The following is a 16,479-nucleotide window of genomic DNA, read 5'->3' as shown; positions in this document are numbered from 1 at the left end:
TATGCTTCTTCTTAGTTAAAAAACAGAAAAGAAAAATAAAAGAATACTATCATTAGTTGAAACGAAAACAGTAGTAAAATTTAAAACTTGCTACCTTAAAATAGGATATTTCTGGCCAACATATATCTATTGCAATTAGACAAACAACATTCACATGAAGAGAATTTTGGAGGGGTGTCACAATTCACAAGTATCAGAGGGCTTCTGTGCAATTTACAGAAATCGCGAAGGACTAATATGAAAGATATGAAAGAATACTAATCATCAACTCTATGTTTTCGGTTCGGTTAATGAGACGATCGTCTCCCGCCACCTTCCTCTTCTCACGACGCAGCTCCACACCGCGGACCCACCACCTGTTCGATGAAACTCCCCAACGACGCCGCTTCCTTGACCCTTTCTCCCTCCTCCCCCTCCTCGCCTCCTCCCCCTCCCTCTCCCCTCTCTTCCACGCTCCCATGCTCAAATCCTCCGCCCTCGCCCACTACCCCGCCCCCGCCACCGCCCTCCTCGCCTCCTACTCCATATCCGGCCACCTCCTCTCCGCCCTCTCCCTGTTCGACGAAATGCCGCTCAGAGACACCGTCGCTTGGAACTCCCTCATCTCCTGCCTCGTCCGCCATGGCCGCGCCACCGACGCTGTGTCCGCTTTCCGCTCTATGGCTTCCGATGGCGTTCCCTTCACCGGGTTCACTATTTGCTCCCTCTTGAAGGCTCTCGCGCTGTCCCGTGCGCTCCGTCGGGGACGGCAGATTCATTCCTGGGTCGTCGTCAGCGGTTACGATTGCGTCGTGATGGCCACCGCGCTTATTGACTTCTACTCGAGCTGCGGTGTGGTTCATGATGCTATCGAGGTTTTTGAGAGATTGGATTGTGTGAAAGATGTTGTTGTTTGTAATTCCATGATTAGCGGGTTTGTGCAGAACAGGCGGTTCGAAGAGGCTTTCAGTATGGTGGGGAAGGTTGCGAGGCCGAATGGGGTGACTCTCACTTGCGCTGTCTCGGCGTGCTCGGAGACCTTGAATTTGGGCTATGGGAAGCAGACACACTGTGCCGCAATACGTCGTGGCTTTGATTCTGACACCATCTTGTGTAATGCGCTCGTAGATATGTATGCGAAGTGCGGGGCTATAGAGGCTGCGAACATTGTTTTCAATCGGATTAGAGAGAAGAACGTGGTTTCTTGGACGAGCATTATCGATGCCTATGGTAGTCACGGTCGCGGAAATGAAGCTTTAGAGTTATTCGAGAGGATGCGGCAAGGAGAGAGATCTCAAAATGTTTTGCCGAATGCTGTTACATTTCTTGCAGCTCTTTCGGCTTGCGGTCATTCAGGTCTTGTCGATGAGGGGCGCAAATGCTTCTTTCTGATGAGCGACAAGTACAGAATTGAGCCGGGTCCGGAGCATTATGCTTGTCTGATTAACTTGTTAGGCCGGGCTGGTATGATCGATGAGGCCTGGGATATTTATCATAGTTTGAGTGCAGAAACTGCTGATAAACTTAGCAACGCTGTATGCGTGGCTATGTTGAACGCATGCGGTGTTTGTATGGATTTTGTGAGAGGAGAGCAGGTGGCAAAGAAACTTCTAGAGATCGACCGAGAAAATCCTGGAAGCTATGTGTTAGTTTCAAACTTCTATGCTGCTGTCGGAAGGTGGGGCGGGGCCGATGATTTGAGAAGGATGATGCATGATAGAGGTCTGAAGAAGGAATCTGCGAGTAGCCAGGTTGCCGTAGAAATTGCAGTTGATCAGGAGAAAAACAAGTTTGTTTCTTCCAACAACAGGACACTCAACAAATTCACCTTCAAAAGTTGTGATTATGAGCATCTTCAAAGGTAATTGAAACCCTTAATTGTATGTATCAGTTGTTTCATATTTTCTTTTATGTGTAGGGAACACAGATCATAACAAATCAAACCTCAAATCATCATATTTGTTTATACTTACTGGAATCATTTCAAATCATGGCAAATCAATTCAAATCACACCCACTAGTGTTTTCAAATTAAGGATTTACTAAATTCTGATTTGCAATTCCATCCAAATCACTGATTTGGAGTATTCCAAACCAAATGTTATAAAGCTTTCCACATTCTCTAAACTTATTTCGATTTTCTTTTTCAGCGGGAACAGTGTTTGATATCATAGCAAATCAATTTAGCATTACTTGTACAAAAATAGCAGACTATATTGCTACCTTTCAATCAAATAAGAAATAATTCAAAATAATACCTTTTCTTGCATAGTATCATTTTTGTGATATGGTTATAGCTGCAACTTCATAAATTATGATGACTTATCATTTGCATGTCTTGTTTTCTTTTCTGGATAATGTAGATTTTGATGCTCTTGGGAATGTAATACTAGAGACACTGCAGTTATATTTAATTAATTAAGTACTCCCATAGGAACTGTAAATGATACTTTATATCCACCTAGGGATTAAATATGATATTTTTAACCAAAACTTTATACATGCTAGTGGATTTTACAACAAAATCATTGTTATGGCTCATCTAAGGTGGGAAACTTGTGGAGGATGAGGGACTAATGTAGAATTAACTTGGCTTATATTTTAAAGAAGAGGAGGTAGAATTAAGTCGATATAGAGCAAATGACCAGATACATATTTGCTAAATTTGCAAAGCCCTTGAATTAGCGCTTACATTTCATGAATGGAGGCACCACTTAAAGAAGGGTCACTACGGTAATTGTGTGCAAATAAAAGACGTATACTTGGGGTTGGAATTAATCCCAAAAAATAACTGTCCAACTACTAAAAGACTAACTAAAACTGGAAAAGAAACAAATTTAGGAAATCCTTTCATTGAGATATCAAATTATGAATAGGAGACACCAAATATCAAGCTAACTGAAAAAATTCACACCTTTATGACAAATACATGGAGACATCTATTTGAATCCTTGATGACGAAAGGAGATTTTTCTTATGGCAACTTCATATTATAAGAATTTGAAATCAATCAAATATGTAAGAAAAAGTAGGTGGATCATGGGGAGTCCTAACTTATGGACTTTTGTGGGTTCTGGGACCATTTTTGTGTCAACAGGCACTTGTTCACATGGCGCGATGAGCGCGCTTAAAAACACCACATGATGGATTGAGGTGTTGGTCTGTATAGCTTTGCTGTCGATGAGAGTGCACGGAGTTTTAGTTGCACCAAACACCAGATCTTGTCTTGAAAGGTTGTCTTTATGTGGCGTTGATGATGATCGCAGCTTAAATCATTATGTTGAGTAGAAACCTAATTAAGCTTGTATCGTCAAGTTCAAATCAGAAGTTTATTCTTGATCTTGATTTTGTTCACGGCTCTACTATCAATAGGCTTCCTTCAATGATGTCTTTCTTTGGTGTAGGGACTTAATCCGATCGAGTATTTACTAGTGATATGTTATATTAGAGATTTTTAAAAGGTTATACTCCTTTGTATGTGATTTTCATAGCTCATATACAATACATTAATTTGGTTACCCAAGTTTAGATGTGTTCTACCCCCATTCCCTTTTCTATTTCTTAGCTTTTGTCTCGATCAACCTCATTATCGATCACCATTAACTCATTAATTTCAATAGTACATGATCACAATATATCACACCAAAACACCATTGATTGATCTTCAAATGCTAAGCCTGTCCTACTCAGAGGTCCCATGTTCATAAAAAGCTTTGTATCACACAGCAAACAAGCAATTAATACAATAACATAATGAACACTAGTGACCCATGAGGCCCTTAATTTTTCAAATCGCTGTTGGGACCATAATGATGCCAATTACCTCAATTCATGCAGCTAAAGTAATTAAATTAGGCCCACAAATCGAATAAAAAATCGAAAGAAAAGCGACCCTTCGAAGCTATTCAATTTTAGTTGAACCTAACTTTGTCAATATGTGAGGGCCTGAGTAATACAGGATTGACAATAGCTAGAACTCGTAATTCAGATAGTAACAGTACTAATTGGCGTATTCCATCACACCTTAGAGATTGTTACAATCAAACCCGAAATAATGTGGTAATTTTATAGAAAAATCTATGACAAAACAGTGTGTAAGTACATTTGAGCTCCTATTTTTCTATGGCACATCTGTTACAGAGTAGACTTTCTTCTTCGTGGTAACATTATGTTATGTGAGGTCGGAATCACCGAAATGTCCGAACAGCTTAGGGCTCGTCCTTTGTGTATGCAACTTGTGTTAGTGAAAGAATTATTGTTGCCTCTTTGGTTTGCTATGTATGTACAGAGATGCAATTTTTCCTGTGCAAGGGTAAGGATTAATTTTTTTTGTTGCTCGGTTTTATAAATATTATAAGGGATAACTATAACTATAGTCATATAATTTTGATCATGTACCATAGTTTTAGCATTTAGACATGGAGAATATACTAAACACATAATGCTTGTGGTGAGGAGAAATGCATTAGCTATTCGTTCTTGATTAATTTCTCGAGCCAATACCAAACCTTACACACTTGAGAAATATAATGTGTACCTAGTACTCTTTATACATTAGGATCCAACAAGTTGAGGATTCCCATTCAACTTAGGTCTAAGATATGTAAAAAAGTGCAGCATCTATATCTATATCTTAAGCTATATCTATACCTATACATTATTTCTCCTAAAATTGCCACATGGCAACTTTTACTTTATGGTTGAGTGTGAGCTCCATCCCGAACCAGCTCAAGTCCTTCCACTTTCTCTTCCTCTTTCTCTTTCTTCGGCCGTTACTTTCGTTCAACGGCAAGATAAATCTCACTCCTCATAATCATTTTTTTATCATTGTTTTCTCTTTTTTTTGTCGATGTTTTCTATATTTTCTTTAATTATTTATCCATCGCATCGTACGGGTTACTAACCTAGTTAACATTATATTCCCCTAAACAATATTTTGCTGTCGCAAGATGAAGCAGCTCCAAACAGAGGCATTTAATGTTGATCTTTGTAAGGTCATTGGATCCTTCCTTTTGAGAAAGCTCTAACATTTTGTGCTATTTTTGATACAAGTTGATATTAACAACTCTGCTATTATTAATGACAGATGTATATTTTATATTAGATCTAGTCACCATGCATTGGTCGCAAGAGACCAAGATTGTTTTATTTAATATGTATGTATGTAGCTACAGCAATAGTATAAATCTATAGGAAAGATAACGACCCCCCACTCCAGTGCCTCAACAGTGGCCATAGATACGTATAGAGATTACGTCCGTACCTCTTACGAACACCCCACGTGTTTATGATCTCCGGTTTGTTTTTCGGGAACAATCACACGTTCCATACATACGTTCACTCTCTCTCTCTCTCTCTCTCTCTCTCTCTCTCTCTCCTCTCTTTCTCTCTCTCTAACCCTCTCGATTCCTTGAGAAACAGAGTACGGAGAAACTGTTGCATGGACATAGTTCACCATGTCAGTCATAGACCGATAAGACAGTAGGAAAATAATAGGTACACCTCGGCTTTGCCAATAGTTTAAATATTTATTTTTTTTATTTTACTATTAGGACGAGACTAGTTAACTACATAACATATATGGATGACACAGTAAAATAATATTTTTTTCTAAGTGATAGAGAGAAAAGAGAACAAAGTATGAAGTAGAGAATGACAAAATATTATATTATATCGATCTATAATTTTTGAAGAATATTATTTTATTACTCTATTTAACTCTATTCAGAAATGATTGCTTAAGGTGTAATAAAAATAAACCTATAGATTAATTAACTATAATTTTTTGAATGACAAGGTGATAAAGTATAAATAGAGTCACCACAAGGATGCTAATTGAATTTTATCATAAAATAAATTTGAAGGCTTAATTTTAACTTTTCATTATTTTGTTAAGAAATAATTATAAATACCAATGTAAGTAAAAAAGAATTAAATTATAGAAAAAAAGAAGGTTGGTGAGGTTTCACCTTCAACCTTTAGTTTGTTGCGAGATTCTTTATCCTAACTAAAGTTCAGATATTTCATTTTAAATCATAACCCACTTCATGCGAAGAGTGATAATTTTTATCAATAAAAAGAGATTGTATTAGCTCTTTGTAAAAGATTTTCTATAGATGGGTAAAGTATTGTAGAACTTGTACAACATGTTGCATTGTATATAGACTTATCATTTTCTATTTCATCACATTTGAAAAGTTTTTCTTTTTTGAGAGATAGATAGCACGCTATCTGTTTCGCTTATTTCATTTAGAAATAAACTTAGCTGAAAATGTGAATCAACTAAGATTCAAACTTGGAACCTCGGGTATCAACCACCAAGTCTTTTGCCTCTTGCTCTAGGGACGGTCAATCACATTTGAGAAAATTAGCATAAGTTGCGTGGATTCAAACTTGAGAATCAGACGAACAAGAGATAGCGGGTCCACCGCTGACATTGTGAACCAGGCCTGTAGCACCTATTTCCCAAGAGGAATACCAAATAACAAAAAAATTAAAAAAAAAAGAAAAGAATGAGAGAGAGAGAGAGAGAGAGAGAGAGAGTCTTTAGGTGTGAAAGAGGAGATAGATGTGGATACTGGACACAGAGATAGAGAGAGAGAAGCGGGTGGGACCCGAACAACCCGGCCTCATCCATCCCTCCCCTTCAATTATTGCTCTCTTCCCCACCCCCCTCTTCTGTGTTCTCGCTGGCACCCCCGCTCTCTCTCAATCCCCTCTCCCCAACAAATAAAAACAAAACCACAGCCTCCTATCGCCAAAACTTGAGAGAGAAAAAAAGAAAAAAAAAAAGAGAATAGAACCATCATGAAATTCATCCTCTTATTCGTCTTCTTCCTCCTATCTCTATCCTTAAAACCGTCGTCGGCGGCGGCGGCGGCGGCGGAGAGCGCGTACGAGGTGCTGCAGTCACACGGCCTGCCGAAGGGATTGCTGCCGAAGGGGATAACGGAGTTCAGATTCGACGACGACGGCGGCGGCGGCGGCGGGAAATTCGAGGCGGTGTTGGAGGCGCCCTGCACGGCCAAGTTCGAGAGCGGCGTCCACTACAACGCCACCGTCTCCGGCGCCCTCTCCTACGGCGAGATCGCCCCCCTCTCCGGCGTCTCCGCCCAGGAGCTCTTCCTGTGGTTCCCCGTCCTCGGCATCCGCGTCGACGTCCCCAGCTCCGGCCTCATCCACTTCGACGTCGGCGGCGTCGTCCACAAGCAGTTCCCCCTCTCCCTCTTCGACTCCCCTCCCGACTGCACTCCCGACGACGACGACGACCAATCCACCGTAACGAATCATTTCATTTCTCATATGTGACTCTATTCTTCTCTATCATTCTCTATCAATTTCAATTGATTGATTGATAATTCAGTTTCCGTTTGTTTGTATCGCGCAGAGCCGAATTGGGAAGCTCCGGTACGAGCTCGATCGGGCGGAAGCTCGACGGGCGGTTGTGTGAAGAGTCGGGTATTGTTCGATAGATCGATCCTACGTTCGCATTTGAGATTTGAGAGGTCTTATCCCCATGGCGCCCCGCGCGGAATTTGCTACTACGAGAAGAAGATAGGGTTGCTGCATCAGATCAGCGCGAGGAGATGTACGAAAGGAGGGTAGAGTCGAGTCGCTGCGTGAAGGTAAAGCCCCCGTTTGATTCCCTTTTGATCTTTGAGGAAGTAATGCCGCAAAAAAAATATATATATATCTATATACTATAGAAAGGGGGTTTGGATGTCTCTGTATGCATGTTTTGTTTTGGTTGCTGCTGCTGTATTGTGTGTTTGCAATGTTTTGAGTCCTTGGGTTTGCGCAAAATCATCCGCTTGTGTGTATTCGCTAGGCTCTCGTCCAATCAAGAGGTGTGTAGTGTGTATAGTTCTTGGTTGCAACAATACCATATATTTAATTAGCTGTGCTCCTTCTCTCTTCTAGCATCAACGTCATCGTCGGCTCACATTTTTACAACTCTAAACGCTGGAAATCGAGTAGCTAAGTCGAGTTTATTAGACTTTCATGCGCAGATTGATTTAGTAGGGATAGTATGAAACTTGTTGTGCAAGTGACCCTTTCGGGGCGGTAATAAGCTCGTCGTTCACGTATCCCTTAACCGAATACGCGGAAGCTTCCGCTTGCCTTAGAGAAGCGGAGCAATTGATGAGAGAGATTTGACCGCTGGTTGGGCCTTTCAAATACAACTTCCTTCTCGCTGTGAATCTGCGGAGAACATCATTCTGATCCGTTACTATAGTGGCTGCTATGCTTTTCCGTGAATCGATGGACTCTTGTTCGCGCTACTTTTGTTTGTTACTGGCATGTGAGGAGATTGTACGTGTTCTTCGTACCCAATAAGCTTTTTGCCGTGCCAAGGGTATCTTTCAGGAAAATCTGGCAGAGAATGTGAATCATGAAGGAAAAAAGCTGCAAACCTTTTGAGGGAAATTGGCAAGAAGCCACTGGATGTTAGCATTTGCTTCAGTTAATGAACCCAGGGCTGATTGCTTGTTTTGATTGAGCGTTAAAGAAACTCGGAGTTACAATCTGGATCTGAGCTGCAAAATGTGGGACCCGGGCGAAATAACATCCATTTCCCAATTGATGATTGGCTTCACAAATTCGCGATCAGTAGCTGTCAAACTCTGTGCCTTTTCTTTTCTCTTAATTGAAGCGAGCGAAAAACCGAAGGTTAAAATGAGCTAACATTACATTGGACTATGTAGCTTGATAACTCTTATGTTGACTATTCATAGAAGCGAGCATTGGCTGTTAAAAATTGAGCTTCAGGGTGTGCTTAGACTCTCCTGTGGATCTGAACATCTTCCTGTTGATATATGGCTTTTAGCGGCTGCATAAGACACTGAATTATTGTGTTAAATGGTTTTATCAAATAATACCAAAAGAAGTTGCATCTATTCAACAGCTTATAGAAGACAAAATCAACCTCTTAATTGTAGAGAGAGATAGAGAATGCTCTAACATATGTGCTGGGGGACCTCATCATAAATAACAAACAAAGGCACATTGCCTCTCTACTGTAGCTGTTTGGATGTAGTAGGCCTAGTTGGACTGATACTGTGCTATTACCTGATGTCAGTAGAAGTTTTGGGTCCTTGTTTTTTTTTTTTTTCCATTATAGGGTGGCAACTTAGAACTCCGAAACATTTAACAGCAAGAAGCGTTATGATTATGCGCCTATAATGCGTTGAGCGTTTGTATTTCGTCCTTTGTATATTTTTTACCTTTTACATGTTGTTGTTCGATCTAATGCGACACTTTTGATTCAACATGGGATAGATTAATTGATTGTTTACCCAGAATCGGTAATCTTGCTAGATAGATTCCTTCGGAGTCGAAACTTGTAGGAGCATGGACCACAGAAAGCGACTGAGAATGAAGGTCTTTTATATACAAGGGTTGCAATGGTAATTTTTGTCGGCTCTTAAGTGATTCCTTTGTCCTTATATTACTGGGCCAGGGACCATTTAACTTTATGTATACACTTCTAGCCGAGTTTTAAGCATCATGCATGCTGACTCGACAGGTTGGGATTAATAAGTTTCATAAAAAATCAGCAGGTTAGCATCAATGTAAAAGAAAACTCTTCTAAGGAAAGATTCCATTTTTCAGGATGTGTGTGGAAAAGCCCAGACTTCTAACCAATCGATCGTTTTTACAGCGGAAACAAATCTCTCAGATAGACGATAGAACTTTTCTGAGAGCTCATGCGGAAGGCGCTTTTCCGAATAACACAAAAGGCTCTCTATTCCTCTGAGATTTCGACATTGATAAGATGCCCTAGTTTATACTATAGCTCTTGTATGAATCGAACATTCGCAGAGTATAATGCAAAATAAATAATCCTTTAACTAAGCTCACCTAGAATCAGCATCACTGAAGAGAGCAGAAGTAAAAGGTTGGAGGGATGGAGGCAAAGAAGGCGACGGCAGTAACTGTAGCGAGGTGTGGTGGTTGTGGCAGAGTAAGAGAGAAGGGAAATGGAGCCACAGATTTTATGGCCCCTCTCTCTTCTTATTTGAGGAATACCCAAGAGGACCTTATCTTTTTTTCTTTTTCTTCTTCTTTTGGATTGTAATCTATCATCATGACTTTTATCTATTGTGAAATTATAATGATCTTGACTTAGAACAATATGCTCTATCTAGGAATTAAATATGGTCATTAATGTTGATCTTATTCAATGGAGGAAGCTTCCCATTGATACATAGTTGAATTAAAAATTTCCATCTCATCACTAAACTCAAGCTAAGCTTATAACGCTTTATATATCATGCATACAAGCCTATTTATATCTAATAAGATGATGACTTATCTTGTGACATAAAGCAGTACTCCTTTAGCAAAGATATTAGAGGATCAAGCAAGAACTAACCCCGCTTAGATCCTGACGTCGTCCCTGCAAATTCAAGAGGTGGCTTCTCTCGTTCTCATGGCGTCGCAGCCTACTTGGATATTATATGTAATGATTCGATCTATCTCGCCAGTATTAACAATTTGTTCAGTCCAAAAACTCTTACTTGATAGTAAACTTTTCCATATTGTCTGCTGTAAGTTACAACCGTCAGATCAGTTGCTACCAATGGCTCAGACTAATAGCATGGACATTTCTGAGGCCCAGAAGACCCAACCATATGCCATGCTAATAGACTTGCTAGACAACAAACATCTTTGAGAAGCTAATCTCCTGCTTGGCCAATATGTGAGGTTAACATTACACTGAAAGCAAAACCTTCACACTCCCTTTGTTTTCATTGGCCACCGTTAAATATAAAAATATGTGAATACCGTTCTCTAGCAGCTTAAACTTTTAGCTACCGTTTGGTTCGGGGTTAAGAAAAAAATAGCTATTTCAGGAATAGGGTTAAGTTCAGGGTTAAGGTAGGGTTAAAATTTTTTTATGTTTGGTTGGGGATTGGAGTTAGTCTAGAATAGTGAAAAATAGTGTTTGGTTGGAGTAGGTAGGATAAGAAGGATAATGATTGATAAAGAAAGTAAAATTACTAAAATACCATCACCTTAATCATTTGAATTAAATAATTTGCTTTTATTGCAAATAGTTTTGTGTAGTTAGTGTCTCCTAATTTAAAATCTCCCTAGCGTGCTTGATTAATTATGAACTGAGAATATATATTAAAAAAGTAAGTTGTTGGTATAAACTTATTATATTAGCAATTAATTATTCTAAATTTATTTATTTTATTATAAAATATTTAATTTATGCGCTCCCTCTCCTCCTCGCCCCTCTTCCGACGACGAAACCCTAACCCCGTCCCGGAACTACGTCGTCCAGTTCACGGACTACGTACCGGCGCGTGGCGGAGCACCGCGCCTACCTGGAGGAGGAGCTCCGGGCGCCGCCGGGGGCGTGGCAATGGATCGAGCGGCGGAACCCCGCCGCGGCGTTCCCCACCAACTTCGGCGTCCTCGAGATCCGGGATGCGAGCCGGAGGGCGGTGATCGGGGAGATCGAGGGGCTGGCGCGGGTGAAGGATGTGCAGGAGCTTCGGGTGGAGGTGGAGGAGCTTTGAGCGGACGTGGAGAGGCTTTGGGCGGAGGTGGAGGTGGAGGTGGAGGTGGAGGGGAAGGAGCTTCGGGCGGAGGTGAAGGGGATCCGGAGGTTAAGCTTGGGGAGCAAGACGTGAAGCTTCGGGGTGAGAATGGGAAGTAAGAAGAAGAAGCAACATAGGAGAAAGAGAAAAGTGGAATCTTGGGAAGCGTGAGGAATTAAAGGTGGGAGGGAGGATGGGGTTTACTAACCCCACCCCTTAAGGGTGGTGTTTGGGTATTAATTGGGTGTTAAGGGGTTATTCCACCCCTTAACCCCCAACCAAACGGTGGCTTAGAGTATAACGATTGTTTCACATGGTATCAGAGTGGGAGGTCCTGAGTTCGAGCAACGTCAGACTCCTCTAAAGCTTAAGTATAACAGTTGTTTGAAAAAACTCGAAAGTATCTCTTATGTTTAATTCGCAGATGAATACAATACCACTACTGAGGCTTTGTACTGACACAATATGTGAGAATAATTTTTTAATATTATTTAAATATAAAAATACTATATTATTCACGATACTAATCTGATACTACTTTTTACTATTTTATACAGCACAATAGAGTTAATTTAAAATATATTTTATATGTATAACTATTGTAAAAAAGATTTTAATTGGTGTACCAATCATTACAGCACCGTGCTAAAATTGTGGGGTCCACGTGTCAGTCTCTCAAGTCTCAACAAGGGTATATAACCGTTGGGATCGGAATATCTCCAAAACTCTCGACCAATGAGCTCCATGAATCCTACGAAGCATGGGCCCAATGGTCGTGAGCCTCCACGACCATAGAGTAGCCCAAACTGAAATGACTAAAATACTCTTGTACGTTATAAGTTACATCCTATTCACGACCACAAACACCGTTCCTAGGAAGGGCATATCGGGCATTCTACCATGCCCTTGCACGGCACCACCGCCTCAGCGATAAGATACACGAATAGTCCCTGTATTATTTCAATTTTCATTGTACTCCTAAACGTAGAGAATAATATATTTTTGAAAAAACTTCAAATACCGCGCTTGTGATTTCACACTTTCTCACTTTAGTATTCTGTGATTTAAAGTGTATCAATTTAGTGTCCTATAATTTTTATTTTATTTTTTTATTATCGATTTTACAAATTTTTCGTTAAATTAGTGACAAAGTTAAAACCAAAGAGTACTAAAGTGAATATTCGATAAATCTAGATAAGATATCTAAAGTTTTTTATATATAATTTTACAAAATATTAATGAAAAAACTGACGAAAATATTAAAAATAAAATCACAAAACACTAACTTGATACACTTTAAACTAAAGAATAGTAAAATAAAAAAGTACGAAACTACATGAATGGTATTTAAAATTAGCTAAATTACAGAAAACCCCCCTATAATAATCCACTTTTTCACTTTTTTTCTTTGACATTTAAAAATCTACACTTTGCCCCCCTGTAAAATAAAAAATGTTCACAGGGGGGGTTACGGTGTGTAAAATGACCATTTTGCCCCTCACCATTGTCGTCTTCTTCTCCATCTTCCTCAGCCGCCCCTTCGTTCGGCCGCAATTCCCACCTCAATCGGCCGCGATTTCTCTCCATTTCCTTCTCCACCTGCTCCCCTTCTCCTCCTGCACCCTCGCCGCCCTCGATTTCGACGACAGTAGGAGAAACCGAGGTGGGCGACAGTAGAAGAAGGACAAAGAAGGCGAAGGCGAGGCGGCGGAGGACGGCGAAGGGGGTGTGGGTGAGGGCGAGACAGTGGAGGACGGCGAGGCGGCTAGGCGGCGAGGCGGTGGCGAAGTGGCGAGCCGGAGGGAGGCGAAGCAACAGGAAGATGGCGGAGGGGTATTTTCGGCATAAAAATATATTTTTTAACGGAACCCTAACGGTAGGGGGTGAAGTGCCCATTTTTTATTTTATAGGAGGGCAAAGTGTAGGTTTTTAAATGTCAGGGAGGAAAAGTGAAAAAGCGGATTATTACAAGGAGGTTTTCTGTAATTTAGCCTTTAAAATTTACCCTCTATTTTTTGCGCACAAAACGACCATTCTACTACACCCCTTCATAATGGCTTATTATGTAAAAAGAAGGCTACGAGGGTAGGTTTAGAGTAAAAAGTGAGAATTTTTTATATTTAGGAGTGGAATAACCCCTTAACTTAGAAGTTATTCCCGAACACCCAATTTGGGGGGTGGGGTTAGCTAACTCCACCTCACCCCACTACTCCAACCAAATAAAACACTATTTTACTCACTATCCTTCTTATCCCATCTACTCCAACCAAATACTATTTTACCTAAATCTAGACTAAACCCAATTCTCAACCAAATACAAAATTACTCTAAATCCACATTAACACTGAACTTAACTGAAATAACAAGTTTTTACTTAACCCCGAACCAAACGGTGGCTGGACTAAAGTTTAATAAATGAAACCAGGTACCAAATTCAAATATTTGAGTAGAGTAGGGGCTATAGTGCATTTTACTCCTATAAATATCAGTGGAGAATCAGCCCCGCTTCCCCACTCTCCTGTTTCTAGCTCAAATTAAGCAGCAAAAAAGTTCCCCGTCCCCAATCTCTCAATCCCTCTCTCTAATGGCGCTCGGTCTCTCTCTCTCTTCTTCTCCCTCGCTCCGCTCCGCCACTTCGTTGCCGTCGTCGTCGTCGTTGTCGACGACCTCGATCGGGCCCAAACGGCGCCTCGATTGGGCCGGGCCGAGGAGGGCGTCGGGATCGGTGGCGGCTTCGAAGGAGGCGTCAGCGGCGAGGTCGCCGGAGCCGGCGAGGGCGGGCTTGGAGGCGGCCGCGGCGGCGGCGGCGGCGGCGACGGCGGAGGCGGTGGTGGGGCAGGTGACGGAGGTCGGCAAGGACACCTTTTGGCCCATCGTCGAAGCGGCGGAGGACAAGATCGTCGTCCTCGACATGTACACGCAGTGGTACGAATCTTGCCCTAACTATGTTTTGAGATCGTGCGTTTTGTTGCTCCTGTTGATTTGATACGAGGGATAAAGGAAATCGCTGATTATTTGCTTCCCTGTTCAACTTATTCTTAGGGTTTTTACTTAAATACTTAGTCCCTGAACTTTCACATACGTTGCACTGTAGTCCCTGACAACTGGGGGATCTATTATTTCTCATGACTGATCATTTTATTCCTTCGCAGGGTTTTAAAGAGCATTTTATGATGAAGAAGTTGCAATTTCTTTTTTTCTGACATAAATTTTATTCTTAGTCAGATTTGATCCTTGCAATGACTAGCTTGTGAGTAGAATATCTAATTCGTATTGTTAAACTCTGCTGATGGTAGATTCCGGGTACATCTCGCGGGAGAGTGTAAATTGACATCATTGGTGGATATTTCCATTGAGGTTTTACACTCAGACTTAAGTCATAGCAAGGTTTTGAATTGCTGGTAGCATTTTGTCAGCATTTATCTCTTGCAGATGGCTTGGAACTGTATTTGATGGTTTTTCTCATGAGCAAACTGGGTGAAAATACTGCTGCAGCTCATAATACAATTTATTCTCATTCTATTGGAAAAGCTTTTAAGTTAGTTTTTGATACTTTGTACTTACTGCAGATTAATGTCAACGGAAGGATCGTTAGTTTGGGTTGTCAAACAATGACTTTGAGTGATGTCTCTTGTAAATCTAGTGTACTCTTACAAATATGAGCATAGACCTTCCTATGTGGTGGTATAGATGCTGAAGCTTATTTATTAGTTTATCACTCACTTAGCATAGTCCACAATTTATTTCATTGCCATCAAAAGAGCTTGCCAGTAACAGGATGTTCATGCTCTCCAACCTTAATTCATAAAGGGCTTAATCAATTAGCTCATTGTGTAGACATCATATCCGAAGCTTGTCCAACTCGCTCGTCTTTAGCTTGGTTTGGTGTGAAAATAGGAAGGCTTTATGGAAGTATTTTATAGCATATGATATATGAAACATTTCTTGTAAGGAGTAGATGGATGTTTGTTTTTGTAGAGGAAATACCGCTTGACACGCTAAAGTATGGATCGAGAATTGCAGCTCAGGTATTCAAAGTTTATATTTAAGTATAAGCATCAGTAATTGCTCCCTAGGCAATCACTTGAACAACCATTTGTCGGAAGCTCAAGTTTCTACTGGCTATTAAATGAGATGGCCTCAGTTTGGTTGATGTTATTCGAGGAGAGGTTGACCTTACTGTTCTGATTTCACAATTTGCAGGTGTGGCCCTTGCAAAGTGATAGCACCCAAGTTCCAGGAATTGTCTGAGAAGTACCTTGATGTCGTTTTCCTTAAGCTCGACTGCAACAACGAAAACAAGGTCCATTAAAAACTATTATGTTTTATGTTCTTTCTCTCTTCCCTTTCATGATCTTTTCATTTCTCGTGTTTCTCATCTGCTGTTGCTCTCTGATACTCGAGAGTTATCTGCACGCAGCCTCTTGCAAAAGAGTTGGGCATAAGGGTCGTTCCAACATTCAAAATTCTCAAGGGTGGCAAGGTCGTCAAGGAAGTAAATGGAGCTAAATTTGATGATTTAGTTCTTGCAATTGACACTGTAAAATCAAGCTAACAATTTAGCTGGCAAGAGGCACTTCATGACTTTGTATACCCTATGAGATGAATCTCCCTTTGTTATATAAGCTGGGTATGATCATGTGAAGCATGTTGTTTTATGACTGTAAACAAGTGGATGTAGCCCACATACAAAAAGAAATGTACTTACTATGTTCATTGGTGGAAACGCCATTGCATGTTCATTTGAATGTTCTGCTTTTCTGGATTTATGCAATGTGATCTTATCTATTTTTATGTGGCAATCTGGTCATTAGGTATGCAAGTACTTGCAAATCCCAATCAATATGGCAGGGTCACGGGCTTGAACCTGGGACATTAATCTCTATCGAGGGTGAAAATAGTTAGTCATTTGCGTCAATATTTGACGGCGTCCTCTGCTACTTTCTTT

At 40.7% G+C, this 16,479-nt stretch overlaps 3 protein-coding genes across 5 annotated transcripts; all 3 read left to right on the top strand.

Moving 5' to 3' along the window:
• LOC109710948 (pentatricopeptide repeat-containing protein At5g66500, mitochondrial-like) lies at positions 87–6,771 on the top strand. 3 transcript variants are annotated; one of them, XM_020233770.1, is made up of 2 exons: positions 87–1,840; positions 3,077–6,771. In XM_020233770.1, the coding sequence occupies exons 1-2, from the start codon at positions 273–275 to the stop codon at positions 3,108–3,110; spliced, it is 1,602 nt and encodes a 533-aa protein (XP_020089359.1). In that variant the 5' UTR covers positions 87–272; the 3' UTR covers positions 3,111–6,771. The 3 variants fall into 3 exon arrangements, with proteins under 3 accessions (XP_020089359.1, XP_020089375.1, XP_020089366.1); XM_020233786.1 differs by lacking the exon at positions 3,077–6,771 and adding an exon at positions 2,343–3,068 and having other exon boundaries at positions 88–1,840; XM_020233777.1 differs by lacking the exon at positions 3,077–6,771 and adding an exon at positions 2,130–2,234 and having other exon boundaries at positions 88–1,840.
• LOC109710964 lies at positions 6,654–7,885 on the top strand. The gene is made up of 2 exons (XM_020233798.1): positions 6,654–7,257; positions 7,367–7,885. The coding sequence occupies exons 1-2, from the start codon at positions 6,787–6,789 to the stop codon at positions 7,427–7,429; spliced, it is 534 nt and encodes a 177-aa protein (XP_020089387.1). The 5' UTR covers positions 6,654–6,786; the 3' UTR covers positions 7,430–7,885.
• LOC109709784 (thioredoxin F, chloroplastic-like) lies at positions 14,040–16,300 on the top strand. Its single transcript, XM_020232108.1, has 3 exons — positions 14,040–14,456; positions 15,735–15,834; positions 15,952–16,300. The coding sequence occupies exons 1-3, from the start codon at positions 14,116–14,118 to the stop codon at positions 16,084–16,086; spliced, it is 576 nt and encodes a 191-aa protein (XP_020087697.1). The 5' UTR covers positions 14,040–14,115; the 3' UTR covers positions 16,087–16,300.

The sequence above is a fragment of the Ananas comosus genome, linkage group 1, assembly GCF_001540865.1.
Source record: "Ananas comosus cultivar F153 linkage group 1, ASM154086v1, whole genome shotgun sequence".
Classification (NCBI taxonomy): domain Eukaryota; kingdom Viridiplantae; phylum Streptophyta; class Magnoliopsida; order Poales; family Bromeliaceae; genus Ananas; species Ananas comosus.
This window is presented reverse-complemented; position numbering and strand designations above follow the sequence as displayed.